A 25,281-nucleotide genomic window follows, 5' to 3' on the forward strand; every position below is an offset into this window, starting at 1 on the left:
TTATAACCCCCACTCCCCAGGTACAGATACCCTTAATACCCTTACCTTTTATTCCAAAATGTCCAGTTTGGAACATTCAAGTCAAATATGATGGGCAAATCAAATAGGTTGGGTCACAGAAGTATAACCAGTGTTCTGAAGACATTTTTTACTATCCAGTCACATAAGTGGTTCAGGTTTAGATAAGATTGGAACTGCTTTTTAGAGTGTTTATCAGGTAGAAAGAGAATTTCCTAAAAGGGTTATAAGTACTACAGAAAACCCACTGAAAGAAATAGACAAGAAACCAATTGAGATATAGTTGGCCCCAGTTTGCCTTTTCATTTTGGCAGACCAGATATAGTAACAGATGAAGTGTTGTCAGTATCATTTACCTGTTCACCCCATTGGCAGTTCTTACCACTGAGCTATTTCATACCAGTTATCATCCGGAGTGAATATGACCTATTTAATTATATCCTTTTACTATAATCATGTAAGGTGGTAGTAGAGGTTGAAAATTCTCATAAATTGGGGCACCTGCCTGGCTCAGTCAGAAGAGCATACGACTCTTGATCTCTGGGTCGTTGAGTTCAATCCCCACGTTGGATGTAGAGCTTACTGAAATAAATCAACCATTAAAAAAATTCTCAAATTAAAAATATTTAGTATAAAAAAGTCTATTTCCTATAGTGGGTTCATGTCTCAGACTTCAACTATGTTACCTCTGTAGCTATTACATCTGGAAATGAGAATTTTAGAGATTATTCTAAAATAAATAATTATTTGTTTATTTTTTTTTGATGTTTATTTATTTTTGAGACAGAGCATGAATTGGGGGAAGGTCAGAGAGAGAGGGAGACACAGAATCCGAAGCAGGCTCCAGGCTCTGAGCTGTCAGCACAGAGCCCGACGCGGGGCTCAAACTCACGGACCATGAGATCGTGACCTGAGCCGAAGTTGGACTCTTAACCGACTGAGCCACCCATGAGTCCCAAAAATAAATAATTATTAATCATAAAATAGGTTGCAATAGCAACCCATTCTGCCAGTAAGCTGCCGTCCACCCACGTTGCTGTAAAGAAAAATTTGCTAGGAATGGGTGTCTTTTTATTAAGGTTATCTCATTGGAGTTCAACATGATTTTCAAATAATCTCAAAATAATTTTATCTATGAAATATTTTAAAATATGGGTGAATTAGTATAGAATGGTTAAAGAATGACCTCAATATTTTATAGAGTAGGAAAAAAACTTTTCCTCCTCTGTCCTGTTAGATTTTTTTGCCTGGGACCTGCAAATTAAACTGACTAATGACAGATTAACAGAAGAAAATATACATTTTATTCTATGTTAGCATTTTAATTTTTATCTGCACAGAGGCCTTCAAAGAAAAGAAGTGAAGACAAGACCCAAAGAGGTAGTTAGACGTGGAAGCTTATATACCATTTTAACAAAGGACAGTAAATTGTAGAGAAGTGACAAGATAAAGGAAAGGGGTTGGGGCTTCTAGGCTGTGAATTGTGAAAAGTAAACATATGGGGGAAAATAATGGAATATAAAGGTTATTTTAGTAAGGTGTGTTTGTGCAAACCATCTTAATGTCAGTTTTCTTTTTTCTCCAATGATAAGGGTGTTCTTCTCCTGGTATGGAAGAGGAGATGAAGAGCACCTTTACAAAGGGAAGTTTGTGTCCTGCTTTTAGGCAGACCAGGGAACAGCCAAAGGTCTTTCTATGTTTACTCCTTCTTAATTACCTTCAGCTCAAAATAATCCTCATGCCAAAGTGGCATATTTTGGGTTGGCATTTTATGATCCCCTTCAGTTTTGAAGTCTATTGTAAGCATCAGAACTCAGCACATACATATACACAGTTATGTTTTGTCTTCTTTAAATGTGCCCTAAATTTTGAGTATTTTTACTTTCTATGTATTCCAATTGTATTTATCAATTAAAATTAATATATCCATACAATGTTATTAATGTAATTATATATATTATGATTACATATAATATACATTAGGACAATTGTATAATTATAGTCATATAATTGAGTCTGCATACATGTATGTGTGTGTATATATATATATATATATAACATATATGTGTATATATATATGTATATATATAATAAAGTAGAACTTTATTTTATTGATAATTCTTAACTATAAAATTTTAAGACAAATGGAGAAAGGTCATACAACTACACCATGAACTTTTTGAAATCAGACTCTCATGTTTATTTATCCCTAACATTTGGTATAGTATACATACCCATACATTTGATAGAGTATACATACCCATAGGCATCCATTAAATCCTCATTAAATAATCCGTATCTATAAAAATGAATTCCTCCCATTTTCTATTTTAAAGTCTGATTGGTGATATTTAGGACGACAATATAATGTGGTAAAATTCCAGAGTACATTCTTCTGAACTATCTACGGACAGACACTTCATTGAAAATAAACTGGTGGCAAACTAAATTAACATATTAGGTACCTTTGTGACTATTAAATATAAAAGACCTTTTCAGTGATTGCTAATATATGTTACATTTAAAGGGTAGTTTAGATGTGCCTCTATTTCAGATAGTGGTTTTTAATGCAGGTAGAAAAAGCCAAAATAAGTGGTATACTCATAATAACTAATTAAGCCTAAGTGCACTCTAATGTCATAGTATAGCAATAGGTACATTACAATGAGATACTACTTTCATAAGGAAATACTGTCTCCGATGAATTATACACAGAGAGAACTGTGATTTGGCAATTTAGAGGAACATTCTAATTATATGGAAACAGTATTTCCTTATCTGTTTTGCCTATGGCTAGGTTTATCAAATATTTTATTTTACCTGGAATTGCTATTTAAAGATCTCCGTAAGTGCTTTAAGTATAAGAACAAACTGTATTGCATTTTACTACTTATCACTTTATTTTTTAAAAAAAGAATACTTTGTTGTGAAAATTTTACTTCTCAATCATAAAATAAAAATAAAGACTTTCCAGTTCCTTTCCCCTATGGTATTAAATAAAAAATAAGCAAAGAAATTTTTTAAAAATCTGATATCCTGTCTTTTTGAACTTAAACCTTTACAAGAAAATAGGCTCTCAAAATTTGGACAGATACTACTTACTCAAGCCACAATAAACAAGTCTCTTGGTTCGAACATTCTGAACCAAGGTGTCAGCCCATTCTTTCCAATACTGACACTGAGAAAAGTATCACTGATTATCAATTCATGGTGTTAGATATTCCTGTTTTTCAAAAAGAAAAACCTAAATCTGAACACACATTTAAAAGGTGAGGCTCCAGATAATAATGTTAAACAAATTTTTTTAAAGCACACAAACTGGTTCTACTCTCCTGAGAACTCTACAGTGTTGTTTGGATGTCTGCACTTGGTGACCTTTGTTCTCTGCTAGCAGTTTAATAAGACCAGTAGTCAGTAGCTTTCCCCTTAAATTTCCCCTCAACCTCAATGATAATGGAATAGATGGAACCAAATTTTCCTGTAGAACCCAGAAGTAGAAAAGTACTGGGAAGCTGGGAAGCTTAAGCACTTCTTATTTCCATTTTCACATATTTTCTTCTCTTTCATTCATTAAGAAAAGATTTTTGTCACCTATTTTGAATTCAAACTTAATCATTCTCTCGCAAATGTTTGTGCCTATGTCCTTACCCTATAATCTAACTCTCAGGCATTTGATTCAAGGATCATCAGCTATTCCTAGCAGGTACACTATTAGAAGCCTGATTACATTTCTGAAACTTATGTTTCTAGAATCTCTATTTATGCTAATTATCTGAATAATCCTTAGGAGATTTTTAAATTTATGAAACAAAAAGGAAAGGAAATATCCTCCTCAGTAATTGCTACATAGATACAATCTATGAAGAGCTTTGCATAGTAGGTGGATCCAGACTGGAATAAGTCATTTTATACATGACTCAACATGGTATCGCATCTGGGTTCACCTTTCTGATCTCTCAAGGGGTTTAGTAACAGTAAAACAGAATCTGTTTCTTTTTATACAGCTAGGCTGGTGGCCTCACAATTGAAGGTTTCAGTGATGAGTGGAAGTTCAATAAATATTTGTTAAGTAATACATCAAAAAGAAATATTACTGATGTGCTTGAAGCAGCATAGATGCAGGTGTGTTGCTGTTGTTTCAAAGTATAATTGTTTAAAAACTTGCTAAATAGTGAAGTTTATTTTAAGAGCAGGAAGTAGGGAATATTTTTTAAATTTGTCTAATGTTTATTCATTTTTTGTGTGTGTGTGAGAGAGAGAGAGAGAGAGAGTGCGAGCAGGAGAGGGGCAGAGAGAGAGGGAGACACAGAATCTGAAGCAGGCTCCAGGCTCAGAGCTATCAGCACAGAGCCTTACCCGGGGCTCAAACCCATAGACCGCGAGGTCATGACCTGAGCCGAAGTTAGACACTTAACTGGCTGAGCCCCCCCGAAGAGCCCTGGGAATATTTTTATAGTTAGGGTACTGGCCAAAAACAAACAAACAAAGAAACAAACACCAATCAAGAACCATGTAATTTAAGGTTTTTTTTTTTTACAAGAACATGTAATTTCCACCTACTCTTTAAAAAACAAGAATAAAAATAGTCTCATTATAGTAAATTAGTTTTAACTGGTTTGAATATTTTGACTATTTGGGGATAAATGAAGTTGTCAGCTGAAAAGAAGAGTAGAAATAGGGAGAGAGAGAAAGCCCCACAAAAGTACAAAGGGAAAGAAAAGGAAATACTGTTGAGAATCAGAAAGGGACTTGAAAAAGTTGAAGTATGAGATTTACAGAAGTCCAAGATAGGCCTATGTGGAGCAGTATCATTTATGAAGTGGGTTCATTTTGTATTTTAGAGATTTCGTGTAGATTAACCATGTACTAGTCCATCATAACTGATCTGCCTGCCGTTGCTTCTTATACTGGAGATTCAGAATGCACAGATGTACAGTTCATTCAGTGGGCTGGAGTCTGGAAGTATCTTTATAGTTGTTCTGTTTGCCTCAAAAATTAAAATAAGCTATTTGACACTACATAAAATTTAAGTTTTAAAGAATTTATTCAAGCTGTTTTCCAAATCTTCCTGTATTCTCTGTAGACCAAGACATTTGCATCCAGTTCCTCAGCAAAAACCTTAAAGTTGTTTGAGCTTTGATACACAGTGTTATAGTTGTAGAACTTATGACTTACAGACTACTTGTATATGCAGTACAAAATTGCCATTACTCAAACAGCCCTACCAACAGTATAGCCCATCCCTCTGTGCCTGTCCTGAAGCAGGAGGTCACAAACTACACTGGGTACAAGAATCACCAGGGTTGCTTCCTTAAAACACAGATTCTTGAGTTCCATAGTTCCATACCCAGAAATTCTGATACAGTAGATTAGGGGTAGGGCCCAGAAATCTGTGTTTAATAAGCAAATCTCCACCCCTAAGATTTGGTAGCCAATGGTCCTGACCACTGCTAGTTGAATAAACATCTCGCCCTAAGGAGTTATCTTTTATGCTAATGTATACTGACTGGGAACTAGCTGTACCCATTTGTTTTTGTTTCGTTTCGTTTTGTTTTGTTTTGTTTTGTTTTGTTTTGTTTTGTTTTGTTTTGTTTTAGAGAGGGGAGGGCAGAAGGAAAGAAAGAGAGAAAGAATCCCAAGCCAAGCCCAACATGGGGGCTTGATCCCGACCATGGGATCATGACTTGAGCCAAAATCAACCGAGTCAGCCAGGTGGTCCTATAACCATTTGAAGTAGCCATCCTTCTTCCCCCACCATCCTGCACTGTGGCAAGGTGCTCCCATGAGGTGTTTCCAGTATCTGGGAGTAGATTTCAGCAATCCTATAGAAACAATGTCACAAATGTAACCAAATGTGACTTAATTACCAGGACTCTGGTTCAGGTTTAGTGTGAACTAAATTTAACTATTAGTTAGGTACACAAGGAAATTGAACCTGTCATGTAACACTGTTTCTGAGGGGGAAAGAAGGATGTGTTCAAAACAACAACTTAGAAACTGTTTGAATTGCATAGACAAATTAAGAACACTTTAAATTTGGAAATGACCTTGTGCTCAAGGTTAGATTGCCTCTGATTTTGCTGTTTGCAATTCCATGACCTAACGTAATAAAGTGAAACAAGCCAAAGTTAGTGTTCCAGTACTATAATTTCTACAAATTGTAGTATTGTCTTTTCTTTCATTTGACCTACATGATTACTTACTTCCAAGACCCTTTTCTGCAAAAGAAGGGTATGATATGATAAAATAAAAATTAGTTCTTCTGGGGCGCCTGGGTGGCTCAGTCAGTTAAGCATCTGACTCTTGATCTCAGCTCACGTCTTGACCTCAGAGTCATGAGTTCAGGCTCATGCTGGGTGTGAAGCCTACTTAAAAAAAATAGCTGTATTCTGTTATCTAGATACTGTGCTATGGGCAACATGTGCCCTTCCCATTCTAAGGGAGGTAATAATGAGCAACATGCTTTATCTGTTCCCTCTCCCACTTTGTTCCTTCTTCTTAATATAACTCAAAAAAGGATGCTATAGGATTCTGGAGATAAAAATCTGCCTCAGGCTAGAAAGAAAAAATATGGCTGATTTGTGCCTGATGATAATATTTGGATTCCCCAAAACCCAAAATAAAATGAACTAAAAAAGACTACAGTTTATGTTATCCTTATTGTTCTTAGTTTCCCAGGTCACTCAGAAATTTTGGTCTTTTGTTGTTTCTTAATTCCTTGGCATGTGGCTAATGCTCAGGTGTAAAGTCACCATTTCATCGTGTTTACCCTGTTAGAGCTTTTCATTTCTCTCCACTTTGTATTGGTCAGCATGCAGCCTCCTCATTGGAGCCATACTGATGAACGCATGTAGCATATATATTAGGGCAGTTAGGTAGAAGGCAGACCAGAAAATTTTTCCTCATGCTTCTTGATTGGATGAATTCGAGGAAAAATCTCATATAGAAATACAGTTGAATTTTCTTGAAAGACTGATCATTTTAAATGTGTATGGAGCATACTTTTACCCTAAACTTTTCTGATTACAATTATATATGTGCATATACAAGTATAGAAGTGGGAAAAGATGTATCTGCGCTGTGTATTATTTTGTATACATAAGATTGGCATTTCCAAATAACCAAGCGTAAAAACAAAAATTGTCCCATTTATGGCCAAGTAGACTTGCATGCCAACAGAAAGACATGATAGTATTAAAACCATATGCAATTCTAGCCATTTTTTTCTCTTTTCTCTTCATGGGTATTGCATGATGGTATTTCTAATACAAATACTAATGTGCTTTGGAAATAATAATGGCACTCGCAGGTCTTTCATCATATTGTATCACTGCTTTATCATATTAGGCTAATACACTGCGAGAGTTGGTAGAACCTCTCCATGCCAAATCGGATCCACTTCTGTTGGCACTCAACCCATTGGACTCACAGATTGATAAGCTAATGTTTAGAGAATTTAGATCGGAGAGAGTCGGCACGGCGCAGACTCAACATCAACCTCTTGCAAGCAACTAAAATGGCCTCGTCCTTGCTGTTTATAACAGAAAAATGACTTTTAAAAAAGGTTAGATCATCAAGTGTTTTGGATTGGGGGCCTCCCTAAAGGGATATTAAGAGGGGCAGGCCACTCTTAAGAAGAATGCAAGCTTCCTACACTGGGACTAGCGTAAGATCAAAGCCTATCAAGATGGAGCACAGTGACAGAAAACTGCCGGTTTCTATGGGAGAACAGAAGGGGAAGGGTACTGACCGGGGAAGGGCTGTGTATCGTGACACCTCAGTTGTGTTCTCCTGACACCAGGAAAGGAGAGGGATCAGCTCCGATAACTAGACAACCCTGGCTATTTAACGGACTCTTTGGTGGCCTCTTTAAGACAAAGCGAGGAAGCAAATTCTGTGTATTAAGTGTATTTTGCATTTTTAAAACTTGACGTGCTGTATTGTACTAAATTAAGTGTAATCTATTAAGGCAAGGTATACACAACCTGCTCTGAAATTTACTATGTTTATTCTATTATAAAGTGTATTCAGGTGCAACACAGAGACTGCTTTCGGTGACACTAATGAAGAAAATTCCTCATGCCAGGCTTTATTAGATTCCTCAGCTAAAATCCTAACTTTCTCCTTATTTCTTGGCACTTGTATACAAATGGTGTTGCCTCATAGGACAGGCATGAGCTATTCTTTTTCTGTAAAATTTTCCAAATCTATAGGCTGTGGTTCTCACTTTTGAAAAAGTATTTTGTCTGGATGTCTTTCGAACTAGCTGCAGATATTATTTAATACTATGTAACTGGGTCCCCTGTGGCTCAATAATGCTTATTTTTCTTCTGTAGTGGATGTGAAATTTCCTTAATTTAGTTGGATTAAGACACTCTGTAATAATTTCAATGCTAATTAATGGATATTTCATACTGTGCAATGAACAAATAATTTAACATTGTATTTGGAAATGTTTTTTTTTTTCTTCCTGTCACCGCAGTGTGTGGTATTGCATAATGTGAATACCTGTAAAAATATAAATTACTTAAAAATAAAAATATGACCAATTGGTATCAAATCTTTTTAGATAGCTAAATAATTTGCTAAGTATGCTTGATAGTAAATATCTTTCCAAAGAGGAGTAATCTATGCTTCTTTCCCACAAATGGAATTTGTGTTGTGAATAAAACCACATTGATCTGCCTTACACTTGCCTCTGTGCTCTAACCATTTTAATGTGTTTTTTAAGTATATGTAAAAAGGATGGTTGTGGTATGAAGAAATCCATTGAAAAGCTTTTTGTTGGCATCTAATATTCGTGGGATTTTCTTGGGTCATTCTCTCTGTTTAAGTCATGGTAAATTGTTATGATAAGAAAAATTTTAGTTTTTTCTCATTAAGGAATATGGTGACTCCACATTGATTTTTTAATATAATCATCTCTTAGCTTTGGTTTTAAACTGTCCCCTTTATGAATTCCCATCTGAGAGCAAGGTACTTTGACCTACATGTCTCTACTAGTTAAATTTTCTATATCCTATGGGCAAATCTATAATCTGTCATTTATGTTTGTGATTGTCCTTCAAAGAACCTTCCTTTTGGATCAATATATCAATGCCAAGGACACCAAGATTTTGCCATCTGTACTATTCATCATAAAAACTACTGTAGTGCCCTGAAAATTTGACCACTGTCATATTTGTGGCAGTAAACCACACAATTTGGCAGAAATTACATGCTTAGAGAATGAAGTGTAGAATAAACTTCAGTTCTGTCTCTTTTGTCACATCTTTTAGGAAGTAAGCTTTCATGTTGTGCAGAAGGGATTGACTGACACTAATATGGGCTATACTTAATTCTGATGAAGCACAAGGTCATTCTTGCAGGAATAGGCTTCACATGTTCTTTAAAAAAAGGATTCACTCGAGCTGTTCTTTTAAAAGAAAGTTTTTTCTCACTTGAAATCATTTTTTTCATCATTATTATTTTGCCTAAAAGAATATAAATTACTTCTAATTATGAAAAGGATGGTGGGGTACAGAGCAACAAGTAAAAGCCAGCTTTTAATATCTTCTGCCTTTTTTTTTTCTGATATAACAAACTGCCCTCCCTCCAGTTTTACAATGCTAGACATAACTAGTGGACTTATATAAAAACATGAATTAAGAGATCTAATATTTAATTATAAGACAATTCAAATTACAGTGCAAACTCCTGAATACATAATCATCTTTAGCATAAAACCTAGAAGCATTAAACCTGTCTACATTGAACCCATTAAACGTTTAATTGTCACCTACATATAAATAAGTTGTTTATTATGGCGTGGTAGTAAATTAGTATTCACAGAAAATATTCTCGAGTCTCAATGCAAATGTTAATTGCCCTTCATGACAAGAATAGTACTCCACATACGTGACGCCCTCAGCCTGGAAGCCTCAGAGCACTCTGCGGCTGTACAAGAACGAATGCCTCTCACATCTGACTGGTGACTAATGCTGCTATGTCCAGCCTTCTCTCTCACTTGTGACTTAGCTTTTCCCAGCTTTCTGCATTACCCCGCTGTGTTGCGGAAGGAACAACTGTTTCCACGAGGACATCATTGTCCAATTTTAAAAGAGCACGGTTCCCTTCCAAAACATGTACCAGAACTGATTATCTGTTGTTGGCTTGGTTCTTCAAGAGCCCAGTTGGTATATGCATTTCGTTTTATTTTTACTTTTTACTCTCTTACAACATTGCCATTGCACGGTCAGGGAAACGGGAAGGACACCAGCATGAAATTTTAGGTCTCCAAGTCTATATTATGCTCTCCTTAATGTTCACAAAAGAAACATGAAGGAAATTATACAATAGACTGTCAGAAAAATTACACAGTCATCTGATAGGGAGCCCTCTTTGGAGTACTTCACTTTAAACGTTGGGTGCAAAAGGCACTGTGCCAGGTAGAAGAATGGGGAACGCAAATGAGAGGGAGGTGTATTCTGCTCCGGGAAAGTCACAGTCTGTCTCTGAAGGAGAGTACATGCAGTGCCATTAAGGTTCAGGAAGAAAAAACATTGGAATTTCTCCTCAGGTTTTATAATTCGTCCTTTCGAATTTATTTTCTGTGTCTTTTTTATAACATGCATATCTATTAATATACAGTAATACATATATGTAGGTTATCAACAATAGAAGTGTTTTAACTGGTAAAGATGCACAATGAAAAAAGTTTGGAAACCACTGAGCATGAATGTAGGGAAATACGTCGACCCAAAGACCTTTCAGTGTATGAGAAATGCATTATCATCTGCTAATAAGCCACTCGCAAGAAAGTTCCAACAACGTATTATTTTGCGTTAGCTAATATTTTTCCTTGAACTTTTCTTTATCACCACCTGGAAGTCACGTGCCACCTGAGACCGCCGGACAGTGAGCTGTTGTGATACCACATTCCTAGAGTCACCATATTTCATGGTGTAGTTAAAGTATAAATGAGACAATAGGGGGTCTTCTTTCAACCCTACCAAGTAGGACACAGCCAGAAATGACCCCCCCAAACAGAGAATACAAGTTTAATCCATCAGTGACTTTATTGTGATCCTCAAATCTATCAATGAAATTTTATATCGGAAAGAGGAAATTTATATGTTCACTTTGCTTTTAATAAAAGTGGAAGAGTATGTCATCTGACACAGGATCAATTTGCATATTGTAAAATAACCACAAATAAAATTTGGGAGGGAATTTATTCCTGCCGTAGACACAGAATTCCTGAGTAAATTGGATACAAACTAAAATTCCATTGTAGCAGCTGATACACTTCCTCATTAGGAATTGCAGAAGGTTCCTATGCGCATCCTGTGGTTTGCATGAGGTCTTCTGCACTCTGCCAACTTTCAGAAAACATTCTGTCAAATTGCAAAAGAGCTGGTTTTCCGCCAGTGCTCCAAATGGCTGAACTGGTACACTGAAGGCAAGTCCGTTGGGAAGCCGAAGTCAACAACTTCTTGCCTCATCTTCAAAAGCAAGCCTCTTCTAGAATAAGAAAAGCCAAAGTTGAAAAAAGAGAAACCAGAAGAGAAGTGAGGAGATGAAGAAGAGGGCAAAACGAGAAGAAAATAAAGGTGCTTTCATATTTTCAGCTGCAACAGTAGCTCCAATTGACTTAATTGCTATTCATCTGAGAAAAAAAAATCAAGGAAACCAATTGAAAATTATAAAAGAAAATAAAGGTCTGTTTTTGTCTTGAATGTTGAGTTCTGTGTTGTTTTGACTGTTGAGCACAGTGAATCAGATTTATAATGTGACTTTGCTCCTCACCCCCGTCCTTTAACAATAAAAGGACTCTTTGTCTGGTCTTAAAATGTTAAGTAATTGGTGGCATTTTGTGGTAGCCTGGCATCTCAATCCCTCATCCTTTCTCATCCCACTGCTCTGTCTTGTGGTGTTGCATATGTGTATGACGTGTATGGACTGGGGGGAGGGGAGCCTTACTTATCTCTAATAGGAGCCGCACTATTCCCTTAATATACTTGGAAATGTTTCTGTGTTCCGTCTCATTGTGATTCCTTGTTCAAATGTGCTGCCCAAAGATAAATCTATATTCAATTCTTCTTAACAGCTGTCAAACCAGATTCTTCGCAAAATTATGTTGTCCTTTGCTTAAATGCTTTTTCCCCCTTAACAGCAAGAAGGGGGAAAAAAACTTTCCATTTTTATTTATTTAATAGCTGTGTTTGTCACTTTTTAATATGAAATCTTTATTTACCCTTCTTAAAGTAAAACCACATTGAAATTTTACCAAAAAAAAAAAATCAGTTCCCTAGCCCAGTATTCCACAAACTTTAAGAACTGGGGAGAAAGAATACTGGGTAAGAATGTTCTTAAAGAAAATATATACGTGCTATAGTATTAGCTACTATGGAAGGTTATTGTATAATAAAAATTTACTCTATAAAATGTAAAAATACTTCTTCCTCCCTTAAATCCTGAAACTCTCATCTGAATCCCTTTTTTTCTTCATATTCTTTCAAAAACTGAAAAACTAATAATACAGTAGGCCACCTGATACATTGACTACTGTAATTCACATAAGTCAGGCCTTCCATCCCCCCTCACCCCAGCTCTACGAAATTACATCTGGCTTTAGATGCAGTCTTGCCCTGAGGCAAAAAGAATGAGGACTACTAACTAATTCCTTGGGGTCCTTTCCTGGCCTGTGATTTTATGAAATGGAATTATGCTGTTCAAATATATCCTTGTTTTTACAACTCCCATTTAGCTACTCTGAATGACCTTATGATTTTGTGCCTTCCTGGCTCCAAACCATTCTCAGTCATAATTTCCCATATTACTTTCATCTTGTTCTTAACCCACAAAGCAATTCCCTCCTTTTCGCAGTCCTCCACTCACCCATCCCTCGAAATCCTCTAGGTGTTGCAGACATTCAAGGATGAGCCAACAGAGAATTAAAAAGCTGTTGTTTAAAGGGGCTTTTGTATTTTCATAGTTTTAATTTAGGTACATGATTAGGAAGTTAAAAATTCGTTATAGAGGAATTAATGATAGCATGTGTTGATGATAACAAGGAACTTTCTAATGGAAAGACTCAATAACCATACCTACCATTAGTTGCTAACCTCAGCAGTAGCGCCAAAATTTGAGTATGAAACTGAAATGAAGCTATTTTTTAACCCTAAAGGTGATCCTTTCAAGTTAAGGTACTGTGTTTATGGACTTTGGGGGCACTTTAGGTACACTCTCAAACATTTTTTTAGAATGCTCCTTTTTAAGGAATCTTCACAAATTCATCAACACCTACTGTTAAATACACAGTTGAAATGAACACTGGCAAAATTGGCAGTGTAGAATTCTTGTTAAAATCATGGATTCTGGAGCCAGACTACCCAGTTGCAATTCTGGCTCCACCATTTACACTTCCTAAGTATGTCCTTGAGCAAGGTGCTTCCCTGCTGTAAAATGAAAACCAAATACATCTACTCTCAGTATTGTGAAAATTAAAAGAGATCATGAATGTTAATCATTTACCCTTCTGCCCGGCACATACAAGTGTTAACTAGTATTGTTATCAATTAGCAATTAGAGAGTCCATTTTTTTTAACTAGGTCAGCAAACCTAAAATATTCATATGGACCATGGTAGAATGAACAACATTCCATATTTACTCCTTGAGCCAATATAATTAGTATTCCTCAAATAGGATTCTTTGGCTCTCTATTAAAGGAAATGTGATATAGCCCTAATCCTGTCTACCACTCAAAGCAAAATCCCAGTTTATCTTTATCATTGTTGAGAAAGATATGACATCAATATTCAGGCAATTAAAGAAGAAGATGGGAGTTTGATTTATTCAGATCTAAGTTCCTTTCCTGAACCAGTCTCTAACTTTTTTTCTCAAAAATATTTAATTGCAGTATTTTCCTCCCAGATATTACAAATGCTACGTAGCTTCTCTTAGTATGTGCCAGATTTTTCCTTACATTTGCACATAAACATATTCTCATATTTCATTTTAATTAAAGCAATATTTTTAATGGTAATATATGATAATTTACTGTATTTACAATGTGGCAGGCATTACTATGGCAGTCACATGAAACCTAATGATCTTCTATGGTACACTATTGGAAGATTTTTATAATCAAATATACTCCAGTGAATGCCATTCCATCTTATGCAGTCTGGAAAAATGTAAAAACCAGCTCATTCAGTATTGCTAAACCAGGAGAGCTCTATTAATCAGCACTTCTGTGCTTCTCAGTATAATGATAAGGGATATTCACTAATGTGTTAAAATATTAAATTATGTGCAGGATTGTTTCTGTGTTGTGTACCTTTTGTACTCTATCTTTGAACTTAATGGACTCAAGATATGTATGGTGATTTGCTATTAAGAGATATTTTGTTAATCAAACATCTTATTATTTGACCATTTTAAAAATTTTACCCACTATACCTAGCAGCTGTGGGGTTTTTTTTTAATGTAATAGAGTGTTTTCCCAATCATTCATTATTCTGTTTCTCAAATGGTTTGGATTTTTTTTTAGTAGATTTTTGGAGTATCCGATAAGTGTTCATTACACCAGATTCATTTCTCTCTTTTTTTGCACATTTCAGGTGAAAGTAGGGAAGAAAAGTTAGGAGATTCATTGCAAGATTTGTACAGGGCATTGGAGCAAGCCAGTCTGTCACCACTGGGAGAACATCGCATTTCAACCAAGATGGAATACAAGCTATCATTTATAAAGAGATGTAATGACCCTGTGATGAATGAAAAACTACACAGGCTGAGAATTCTCAAAAGCACTTTAAAGGTAAGATATGAAATGGAAAGAGAAATTCCTTTCAAGATATTCATTCTTGAAGTCAGTCGATTACCAGATACTCTAAATGAAGAAATACTAAATGAGGAGGTGGAGTGGACAGCAAGTAAACAGGAAGAACCTGAAACTGAGCTGTTCCTATAGGGTAGTAAGTGCATAAAGAGGAAGTAACCTTAACTTTTCATTAGCATATCAAAGCATTGGCTAAATGTTATTTGACTTAATTCTCAGAGAAAACAGGATGTAATTAAATTTTTTTCAAAAATGTGAGGCTGGTGTTATTCCTCAGTCTTTCATTTTCCTAAGATAAATTTGCCATGTAGTTATTAATATAGTTATTAAAAGAACACAGCATGCATGCAGAATGCAATAGTGGGCACTAAAAGGCTTTGAGATATTTGGTGCCTATCTCCTGCAGCACATTTGGAGTGAAGCCACAGTGATTCATGTTCCATATAGAAATTTTATAATTGTTCTGTTTACGCTATCAGTTCCCAGCTCACATGTTACTTTCTTATTCTGCATTTCCGTAAGTGCTTACATTATCTCCAGTCTCTTTATTATACCACCCCCATAGTGGGGAGGAGGTAGTGGAGAGAGAGGAGCAGAGAGGCAGGAAATTGAAGGAGGCAGAAAACAGAGCCCCCTCACTGTGAGTGTATATGAGGGGACAGGGCCTGCTGTACAAAAACTCTCCATAAGCAGGCCTTGCGCCCTTGAAAAATCAAAAACAGAAAAGAACTACCATACAGAGTATGTAGTACAGTAATCTCAGGAAACAAAAGGTCAGAGGGCTCCTTTGGGAAATATTTCAGATCCATAGTATACTGCTGAGGTTTTGTGATTTTAAAGCATAGATGAGTACGAAAGAGAGAAACAAAATAGAAAATGCATGATTTGAAAAAGTTTCCAGAAGCAAGCAGCCAAGTTTTCAGAGTAAATTAGCTTTCAGTTGGTATTCATGCAAACACTACTGGAAATCCGTGGGACAACTTAATAGCCTTTTGGTAACTAAGAGCAGAATTTTAAAAAGAGCTATAATATTCATAAGAATAATTCTGCTAACCAGCCCTACTCCAAAGATAACCCCACCCTCCCACCATATAGAGCACCCCACCCCATTCAGATCCAAACTGTCTAGTTGCGAAAGCAGACAGGCATTTTGAAGCAGCTCAGGCTTACATATTTTAAAGACCTGCTTCTGTCTTTCTTTCTAAGCACCTCACCCCTGTCTTTTACGCTCTGGATTCCCTAAAAATATTTACTTCCAGTAGCAAAGAGTTTGAGCTCCTGCCAGTGTTCAGTTCATTGAGTATTGGTGCATCACTAGGTATGTGACGCTGTGCTCCACTCTCTGGGGTAAAGATGATGAAAAGTCGGTGTAAAAAAATGCCCTTCATTGATAAAACCAAACTAGGAAGCCATATACTTTTCAGTGTGGGAAATTAACAGAGAATGCAAATCTCCCATTAGGGAAGGATAACTGCCCAAGCAACCTTGGATGTGTGTAGTCCCTAGAATTGTCTCCCATCCAACTACTAACCAGGCCCGACCCTGCTTAGCTTCCGAGATCAGACAAGATCGGGCGCGTTCAGGGTGGTATGGCCATAGACTGTGTAGTCCCTGGAATTGTAACAGACCTGCCTCCCCAAGCACAGGACGACTCCCAACATCCTCGGCTGCAGCCCCATTGTCCCCACCTGGAACTAGAACAACTGCTTAGGCACCTTGCTATCTTTCCTTCCCAGCTCTCCCTACCCACCTCCTGAAGAACATTCCCTAGACTTCCCTATCTCTTCCTTGAGCCCTTAAAAGACAGGCCTTACGGGGTGCCTGGGGGACTTATGGGACGCCTGGCAGGTGCCTGGGTGACTCAGTCGGTTGAGCTTCTGACTTCGGTTCAAATCATGATCTCATGGTTTGTGGGATAGAGCCCCCGGTCCGGCTTTGTGCTGACAGCGTGGAGCCTGCTTCGGATTCTCTGTCCCCCTCTCTCTCTGTCCCTACCCTGCTTGTGCTCTCTCCCTCTCTAAAATAAACATTTTCCACTATATGTCAAACTAGAATGTAAATTTTAAAAATAAATAAAATTTAAAACAAATTAGAAAAATATAAATAAAAATAAACATTTTATTTTAAAATTTTTAATGTTTATTTTTGAGAAAGAGAGTTGGGGGGAGCAGAGAGAGAGGGAGACACAGAATCTGAAGCAGCCTTCAGGCTCTGAGCTGTCAGTACAGAGTCCAACCCGGGGCTCGAACTCACTAACCTCAAGATCATGACCTGAGCTGAAGTCCAACGCTTTAACCAACTGAGCCACCCAGGTGTTCCAATAAATGCTTGAAAAAAAAATTTTTTAAAGACAAAACTCAGCTTCTCAGACTGTCTCACTCCCTCATCTCCCATCCCCCTTCCCACCTGGAAGACTCACTTCTCCCACAGGTGATAGCTGTGCTGTACTGAGTTCTCTCATAATGGAGCTCATTCTTCAGCTGAGAACCGGCCCCAGCTGAGAAGGGAGGGCTACTTTGCATCGCAGACCCCCATTGCTACAGGAAAGCAGTCATGATGTTCATACAACAAGAATTATGTATTTATAGTGACAGAAGGGCCATGCCTTCTCTCATGCAAGGATGAGGAGCTAACCATCTGGCAGGAGAGACAGAACAGTGCAAGACTAACTCAAGACAGAATGTGAGAGAAGTCCACTCAGTGGCACTGATAAAGTGTCAGGAGGACATAAATGAGGGAGAAAACCTTTTTTTCCCATTGTTGAAGGAAAGTTTTAAGAAATGAGAGGCATTTGAACCAGCTCTCAAAGAATGAGGAAGGTTTCCATAGGCAGAGACAGGAAACAAGACTGGCCAAGATTAAAAATTTAACCACACACAGTGGGCAATACAGGCATACCTTGGGTGTAGAAAAAAGTACACTAGGACTTGATTATAAATAGCTGGGTTTGAGCAAACCAGAACTGTGTCATATGGAATTCTTAATACTTACATATTAACTTTTTATTTTAAACTTGAACAAAAGTCTGTACCCAACTTAACTGTTGAATCCTTTTGCTTTTCAGGCCAGAGAAGGGGAAGTAGCCATTATTGATAAAGTCCTAGACAATCCAGACTTGACATCTAAAGAATTCCAACAATGGAAGCAGATGTACCTCGATCTTTTCTTGGATATCTGTCAAAACACCACCTCAAATGACCCATTAAGTATTTCTTCTGAAGTAGATGTAATCACTTCCTCTCTCGCACACACTCACTCATACATTGAAACTCATGTGTAAGTGTATTCTGCCCTCTGGCCATCTGGTACCTTTTGGTACTTTGAATAAGTATATGAGGTAGTTTTATATCAGTGTGTGGGACACTTGACAAGCTATACTTTAATGTTACCAAACTACATGAAACAAACCATATATGGTCATTATACCACTGTCTTTAATGAGCATTTGTATATTTTATATGCAATTAGTGCTCAGCTTATGTTTACCATGTGCAAAATCAACTGTCTTCAATGACTTAAAATTAACTTTTGCAAATAACTCTGAAGACAGGTGGTCTTCAAGTAGTAAAACCACAAAAAGGCAGTTTTCTATGTAAGGTCATCTTTTCTCCCTTTAAGTTAATTTTATATAAACAAGACTTCAAAAGTAAATCACATTTTTTCAGGTGCAGACATCCTTGTGGGTGGGAAAGAATTTAAACCTTTTTTATATTTATTAAAATGTTCTAAGAATTTTCTTAAACATTGCACAAAGTTTAATGCAGTAGTTTTATTTTTGTGAAATGTAGATGTGCATACAAGAGTTAAGCAAAATAGAAGAGCATCAACATAAGAAAAGTTCAGGTATCTAATATTCGTCTTAATAGTCTATTAACTTGTGAAAGCTGGTTAATGGAAGTATTATTCCAAATCTATGGGGACACTTAATGGTGTATCAGGGCAAAGCTTTGTAAGATGTTTTTGTAACTAAGACCAAAATTGAAGATAGAGCTGCTTTATTTTCTTGGTTTAAATCTTCCTTTATTTTTGTAGTGATGAAATGCTGATTGTGTACAGAGGAATTTGAGAGTGGATTTTTTTAAAACACAGCTAATTCACCCAGAAAGGCAGCTTAGATATATATATATATATATATATATATATATATATATATATATATATATAATTTTAGCCCAAACTCATGTTTTTAAACTCCAGCTCCTAAAAAACAAGGTATAAACTGAAATGACTCAACTTTCCAGTTATTTTTCCAATTTTCCCCCAGTCCATTAATTAAGCTTACATAATTATACTTCAAGCAGGGGAGTAAAATATGTTTCGTTACAGGCTGGTGTGTGTTCTAATATGAAAACAATGTTGAAAAATAAAAATGTGCCTCTCTCCTGAGGAGCAAGAGGATGATGGTCATTCAGAGATATATTACAATGAATTACATGAGAGAAAGAATTTATAGAGGTTCTTCCTAGCTTCATGAATTGTTCTGTAGAGTGGATGAAGTCTACGAAAAAGTACTCTTCACATATTTCCATTTATAAGTATCTCATTTTTGAAAGTGATCACAGCATGATAATGACTGTGCTGCTTTTTAGTGTCTGGCTGCATAACGTACAAGTCACAATTTGCTGTTTTTTTAGGAGGAGGAAGGGGCCCTCCTTTACTATTCTATATCCTAAATCTACTTCTAATCAGCTTTATACTGTTGCCTGTACAGCTCAGTGAATGTACTTTCATCTCTAAGAGTTCAGATATATGCCAGTGAATATTTTTTGCTGTAGGGGAGGAAGTAAAAACTCCACAGCAGGGATCATTTTCTTTGCTTTTGAAATCAACATTGAATCACTATCGTTTTGCAGACTTTGCACACTGTACAGGAGAGTGGCCTTTCTACAGCACATTTTCAGTAATCCTATATTTAGTCAAAATGGATGAGAAATCATGTATTAATGTTTGTATGGAATTTGGAGTCTAGTGTAATATTTTTATCATTTAAAAAAACTATTTGTAAAAACATTTATTTACTGCATGGATATTGACGTACATTAAATTTGTGGAATTTTGTATATGTAAAAAAACAAAAACCTCTTGTCCTAAAATGAAGTGTGCTTGTTACAGGTGTTTAGACTTGTTGATGTTTACTAGACCAAATGTGTACATTCACTTAAAAATATCTGTACCTGATGGATGTGTCATGGATACAGCAGCAAGGTTGTACCCTGTAAACAACGAGCAGTTGATGGAAAGACTAGTTGTGTTGCTTGCTACTAAGCAGCTTTTACCTTTGTAAAGTCGGCTCTGTTGTTTTAAATGGTAAAAATTAAACTAATGAATTTTAAAAGACTCATGACTAGCTTAGCATGAAAGAGACCTTTTAACATTATATTTATCTGTACATTTTATTGCATTAGTTTCAAATCTAGGAGAGAGGCAGCACTGTAAACTGAAGTGAAATAAATTTAGCTCTTAATGAATCCTTACAAAGCACCTACTTTATTCATGCAGAGTTCCTCACCACATTTCTTTGAGACCTAATCACAGAGACATCTTCCCCCTACCCCCTTCCCTAGTTACCAGTTCTAACTTTGCCATTCCACTAGTGGTATAAGCCAGAAGCAGCAGCTGTTCAGTGTATGCAAGTATGTTTTCTCAGACCCTGCAAAATCAAGCTGGTTTCCCACTTAACCGCCACAAACTTGAAAATTTCACATATTCCTCTTTCCTTCCTCTGTTGATTCTTGGGAAGTTGGGGGGGGGGTGCACCACCAAAAATAAGTTATTGTTTTTGGGTTTGTTTGTTTTTTTTTACAAATATAACCTATGGCATGTCTGCAGAATGAATATTTAAAGATGAAAGAAACAAGTTTGGGTTTTGCTAGATGTGCTGCTTAACCAAAAGAGCCTGATTATTATGGCTAAGGACTGCTGAAATAAAACCAATGAATGGCCTAAAGCCAAGGCAAAAGCAGGCTAGGGATTAAGGATGAGGGACACAAAAACTTAACCTAGTATACTTTTTCCAAAAACAAGTGCTTTCCTAGAGATTTTTTTTTCTCTCTCAGTTCTACATTTATATTAAACCAACAGAACAGAACTATAAACATGGTTCTGGATCATAAAATCATAGCTCTCCTTACAGTGATTTCATGCTATTTAATGAAGGCACTTTCCCTTCACTATTTATTCAGATAATGCCATATTTTCGGACTATTTATTACAGCTTTTATAGCTAACAATTTTCTGGGTTTTGTATATAATTTCTTGTACATTTTTGGCCTTGTTTAGCACAAGTAATCAGTCTAGCACCTAAGGAAACACTTTAAGAGGGAAAACAGGGTCATATCTTCTTTGCAAAAGTCCATCTCTAGTCCAGCGTGAGTCTTCCTAGACTTCCAGCTCACTGAAGCAGATACATATATCCTTCTGTTTTGACTCATCCTGTCTCCCATTCTCAGCTTAAGGGGAAATGTTCCTGTTGGGCCAAGCCCTTGTTTGCATATTTAAACTTCAGAAGCCGCCCTGCTCCCAGAGTCCCATTCTTAGGAAAAGCCCACGTATTACTCTGTAAACCTGCTCAAGCGCGACTTTTTCTCCCCTGTCGCCCGGAGACTGCACTAACCCATTAAGTCCAGCATTAAATCTGGCGTTTCTCCGAACCCTCCCTCCCTCTCCTCATCCCCACCCTCAGCCAGCTGCAGCACTGCACACTGGAGGCCGTTCCAGGCCCAGGGTAGCGCGCAGCCAATGTCCTCCCAGCGGTCCAGGTCGAGGTCGTAGCCCACCACGTTGCGGGTAGACACCTGCCGCGAATCCCGCCACTTGAGGCCGCCCAGCAGCAGCGCCGTCTCTTCCACAACGGCCAGCCCATAGCAGAAGCGATCATAAGGTAGCGGTCGCAGTCGAGTCCACTGGTCCGTGCCGGGCTCGTAGCGTTCGATCTCAGAGAAGGGCTCATAGCGCCCCAGAAAAGCGAACACCGCGCCTCGCAGCACAGCCATGTGGTGCCCGAAGCGGGCAGTGCTCATGGGCGCCCTCTTGCTCCACGCTCGCTCCCCAGGGCCCAAGGTGTACATGTCCCGGAGGCTGCTCGAGCTGCCCTCGCCTCTCCCCGCCTTACCCCCAGAGATGTACACGATGCCGCGGTCCCCGATGGCCCCCGCGTGGCCATACAACGCCCGCGGCAGCGCCCCGGCAGCCGTCCAGCGATCCCGGCGCAGGTCGTACATCTCTACCGACGCCAGCGCCTCGCCGTCGGCGCCCAGACCCCCCACGGCCAGGAGCGCCTCGCCCACCGCGCCGCACCAGAAGTGGGCCCGCGCTTCTCGCATAGCAGGCACCGCCGTCCAAGCGTGGAAGCGCGGGTCATAACGGTGCACTTCGGCCGTGACGGCCCGCTGTCCGCCTGCCAGGGGTGAGGAAGCGCCGTCCGAACGGCTCTCCCCGCCCAGGACGAACAGGAAATTGCCTGCGGTGCACACGCTGTGCCCCAGTAGCGGTGCAGGCAGCCGCGTGAGACTGCGCCAGCGGTGGTTGTACACGTCGAAAGCCACCACGTCTTGGGTGAGCTCCCAATCCTCCTCCTCCTCTTCCAACTCACCTTCCTCCTCCTCCCCCTCCTCCTCCTCGGGCTCCGCCATGGCGCCCCTGCCCCTGGCTACCGGCGGTGGGGCCGCGACCTCCTCGGTCACTGCCTCCCGCGCCCTGCGCCCACCGACCAACAAGATGCGAGTTTGGGGGCTCCGGACGCTGGTCTGCTCGCCCTGCACGAGAGGCTGGCGGGAGGGCGCAGTGTGGTAGTTGAGGGCCTGGATAATGAGGCCCTTAACCCGGGCGGGCAGCACGAGGCCAGAGCCCGAGTAAACGCGCCGCAGCACGTCTGCAGGTACTAGGCCGAAGCGAACGCGCTCAAGCAGCGAGGTGCAGTGGGCCAGGCGTTCGGCCTCAGGCTCCTGCCGCAGCCAGGCCAACGCCAGACCCAGCAGCCAGGTCTCAGGCACCCGCGCCACGTCGGGGGCACCCAACACAGCCTTCAGCGACGTGGGGTTCAGCTCCAGCAGCCCCGCGGGGCCCGCGCCCCGCACCAGCAGCTCCCGCAGGTGGCGCACGATGCAGCGCTCGGCCTCGCCTAACGTGTGCGCCAGGCCGAAGCGCGCCGCCACGTTGGCGGCGAAGCAAGAGTTCTCTGGAGCCAGCTGGCGCTCCAGGTAGCGACCGCACAGCCCCAGTGCTTCGGTGACTTGCAGATAGCTGGCGGCCTCGAGCGTGTCCTCCACCGTGTCCATGGAGAGCGGCAGCCAGGCGGTGTAGATGAAGTCCAGCAGGCGCTGCAGGCCGGCCGCCGACGGCACGTGCAGGTGGATCACGCGCGCCCTGGATTCCCGGGTGTGGCTCTTGAACAGGGCCCTGAAGTAGTCGCTGGAACACGCGAGAAGCGACCTATGGGCCGGGAACTCGCTGCCCTCGGCCTCCAGCGTCACATCGCACAGGAAGCCCTCAGCGCGCAGGGCCTGGTAGCCGGTGAGCAGTGCACCGCCATGAGCTTTACAGTAAGATAGAAAGTAACTCATGATGTCCAGGGTGGAAAGCGGCCTGGCCGGGGCTGGGGGCCGCCGGGCACGGCCAGAGTCATCTCGGGGCACCGCGCCCCTGGGTCCCCCACGCGAGCCGCAGAGCCCCTAGCAGGGGCCCATTTTTTGCCTGCTCAGCTTAAAGCCCAGGGCTCCTTCATCCAGGCCTGCAGATAGCCCTGTATCCCTCTCAGAGCAAACCCGGTCTGGGAACGGTTTCCATAAGCTCCTAGTAGCAAAGGGCACGGAGTTTGGATTCTTCCGGAGGGTGCAGGATTTGGTTCCGGCGTCTGCCGAGGCTGCCAGCACGTTGCCCAAAGCCCCCTCCCCGGCCCAGTTTGGGAAGCCCACACCTGCGCGCCAGGGGCCGCAATGGCCACACACCATCACCTGGAAGGGCCGAGCTGAGGGTGGACTGACTCGGGGTGGGGGTTGCTGGATCTCCGACGGCGCAGATGCAAGGATGTGGCCCGCCTCGGGCGTCCCGGGAGTGCGGAACGAGGGCTCTGGCCTCCCGGGGGTGGACGAGGAGGACGGATTCTGCGGGCACCCGTGAGGGCCGGGGACAACTGGGTACGGGGCGGAGAGGGGGGTGAACTTGTTCCGCGCGGAGGATCAAATCAAAGCCTGGGGGATTAAGAAGGGGGGGCGCAGGTCAGCGCGGCGCGTCGGAGGCATGATTGGGCGCCGTACATAACATGCCGGTAGCTCACAGCGACAGGAATAGCGCGCGGCCTCGGCCTCCCCGGCGTGCCCCGCCCCGCGCCCCGGGCTACTGGCGGCGAACCCAGGGCCGGGGCGCTGGAGGAAGCGGCCCGGGCCTGGGACTTGTCTCCGGTGACCCGACCAGCCGCCGGTCACCAGGGGGTCTCGGGAACTCGGCTAGGGCTGTGGGAAGCGTTCACTGGAGGTGCGCCAGTCTCCCGGGACGCTGTACCTGGTGGTGTCTGGGGGAGAGGCGGCTGGCTGGGTCGGAGGAATGTCGACCCCCTGGTGCCCTTGCGCCTGGGAAAGAAGCCCCCTGGCTCGAAACTTTCTGCTTTGGGAAGGCCCTAATTAATCTGGCGGGGGCGGGGATTAAGCGGCGATTTTGCGCGCTGACACCCAGGAGGCCGCTGAGTTGAGAGCTACTAGCGGGAACCACGCCCGGGGGAATCTGGGGCTCCCTGCCAGGGGCGCTTCGTTACACGCCCCTCACCTGGACTCACCCTTTCGAGATGCTGGGCCTACTCTGCGCCCTTCCCGAGGCGGCCCGCGTCTCCCGGGCTGGCTCGTCTCACATTCTGCGTTGCGGAATTTGCTCCTACCCCCCCGCTCCCTGACTCCAGCTGAGTTCTCCCTTCCTGTTCTTGGACCCAACCCAACCCATCCCTTGGCAAAGTGGACAAGAAGATTGCAGGTGACTTGGATTTTCTGCCTTTGAATGACCACTTCCTTTAAGAAAGTAATTCATTCCAGTTTCTCTCCCTGACTTTCCAGACTCTGATCTGATTACTGCCTGCTACATCTTCAACGCTGTGACGAGATAATGGGCAGTAAGGAAGGTCACAAAGTTCCGTAGAGGCTAGAGTTTCATAGGGCCCCATTTCATGAAGTTATTTATAAGATGCACCCAGCACAGAAATGGTGACTAAAACCACCCAATCTTGAGACATTAGGAAGCATTTCTCCATGTCCTCCATCCTCCTCTTAAATAACTAAATGATTAATATAACTATTCTTTCTTGCCAATTTGGAGCTTCTGTGTTTTGCTTTCATCTAGAATTGATTTTTCTGTTTTCTAATGCAACCCCTCTGGCAATCTGTTCTAAGTGAACCTTTTGAAAGCATCTGAAATAACTTGCATTTCTGACAGTTGGGATTGTGTTTCATAAAAAAGA

General features: G+C 40.7%; 2 protein-coding genes across 8 annotated transcripts in view; one reads left to right on the top strand and one right to left on the bottom strand.

Annotated features, from left to right (window-relative positions):
• Positions 1 to 20,314, top strand: part of CNKSR2 (connector enhancer of kinase suppressor of Ras 2) — a 298,383-nt gene extending 278,069 nt beyond the window's left edge. For 5 of the 6 annotated variants that reach the window (XM_045472191.1, XM_045472189.1, XM_045472190.1 and 2 more), the window contains 2 exons: positions 14,623 to 14,819; positions 17,905 to 20,314. In XM_045472191.1, coding sequence (XP_045328147.1) covers positions 14,623 to 14,819; positions 17,905 to 18,120 — 413 coding nt within the window. In that variant the 3' untranslated portion in view covers positions 18,121 to 20,314. Of the gene's footprint in view, positions 1 to 7,365; positions 8,708 to 14,622; positions 14,820 to 17,904 lie in introns of those variants that run through there. The other variant, XM_045472194.1, reaches the window with a different exon arrangement.
• Positions 11,051 to 25,066, bottom strand: KLHL34 (kelch like family member 34). Of its 2 annotated transcripts, none has more exons than XR_006711002.1 (2): positions 24,610 to 25,066; positions 11,051 to 11,520 (listed from the first exon to the last, which is right to left on the bottom strand). XR_006711002.1 is itself a non-coding variant. In XM_045472195.1 (2 exons), the coding sequence occupies exon 2, from the start codon at positions 23,399 to 23,401 to the stop codon at positions 21,449 to 21,451; it is 1,953 nt and encodes a 650-aa protein (XP_045328151.1). In that variant the 5' UTR covers positions 23,402 to 24,028; positions 24,610 to 24,750; the 3' UTR covers positions 18,590 to 21,448. The 2 variants fall into 2 exon arrangements, 1 of the variants encoding a protein (XP_045328151.1); XM_045472195.1 differs by lacking the exon at positions 11,051 to 11,520 and adding an exon at positions 18,590 to 24,028 and having other exon boundaries at positions 24,610 to 24,750.
• Between the last annotated feature and the right edge of the window lie 215 nt (positions 25,067 to 25,281).

This window comes from Leopardus geoffroyi, chromosome X, assembly GCF_018350155.1.
Source record: "Leopardus geoffroyi isolate Oge1 chromosome X, O.geoffroyi_Oge1_pat1.0, whole genome shotgun sequence".
Classification (NCBI taxonomy): Eukaryota; Metazoa; Chordata; class Mammalia; order Carnivora; family Felidae; genus Leopardus; species Leopardus geoffroyi.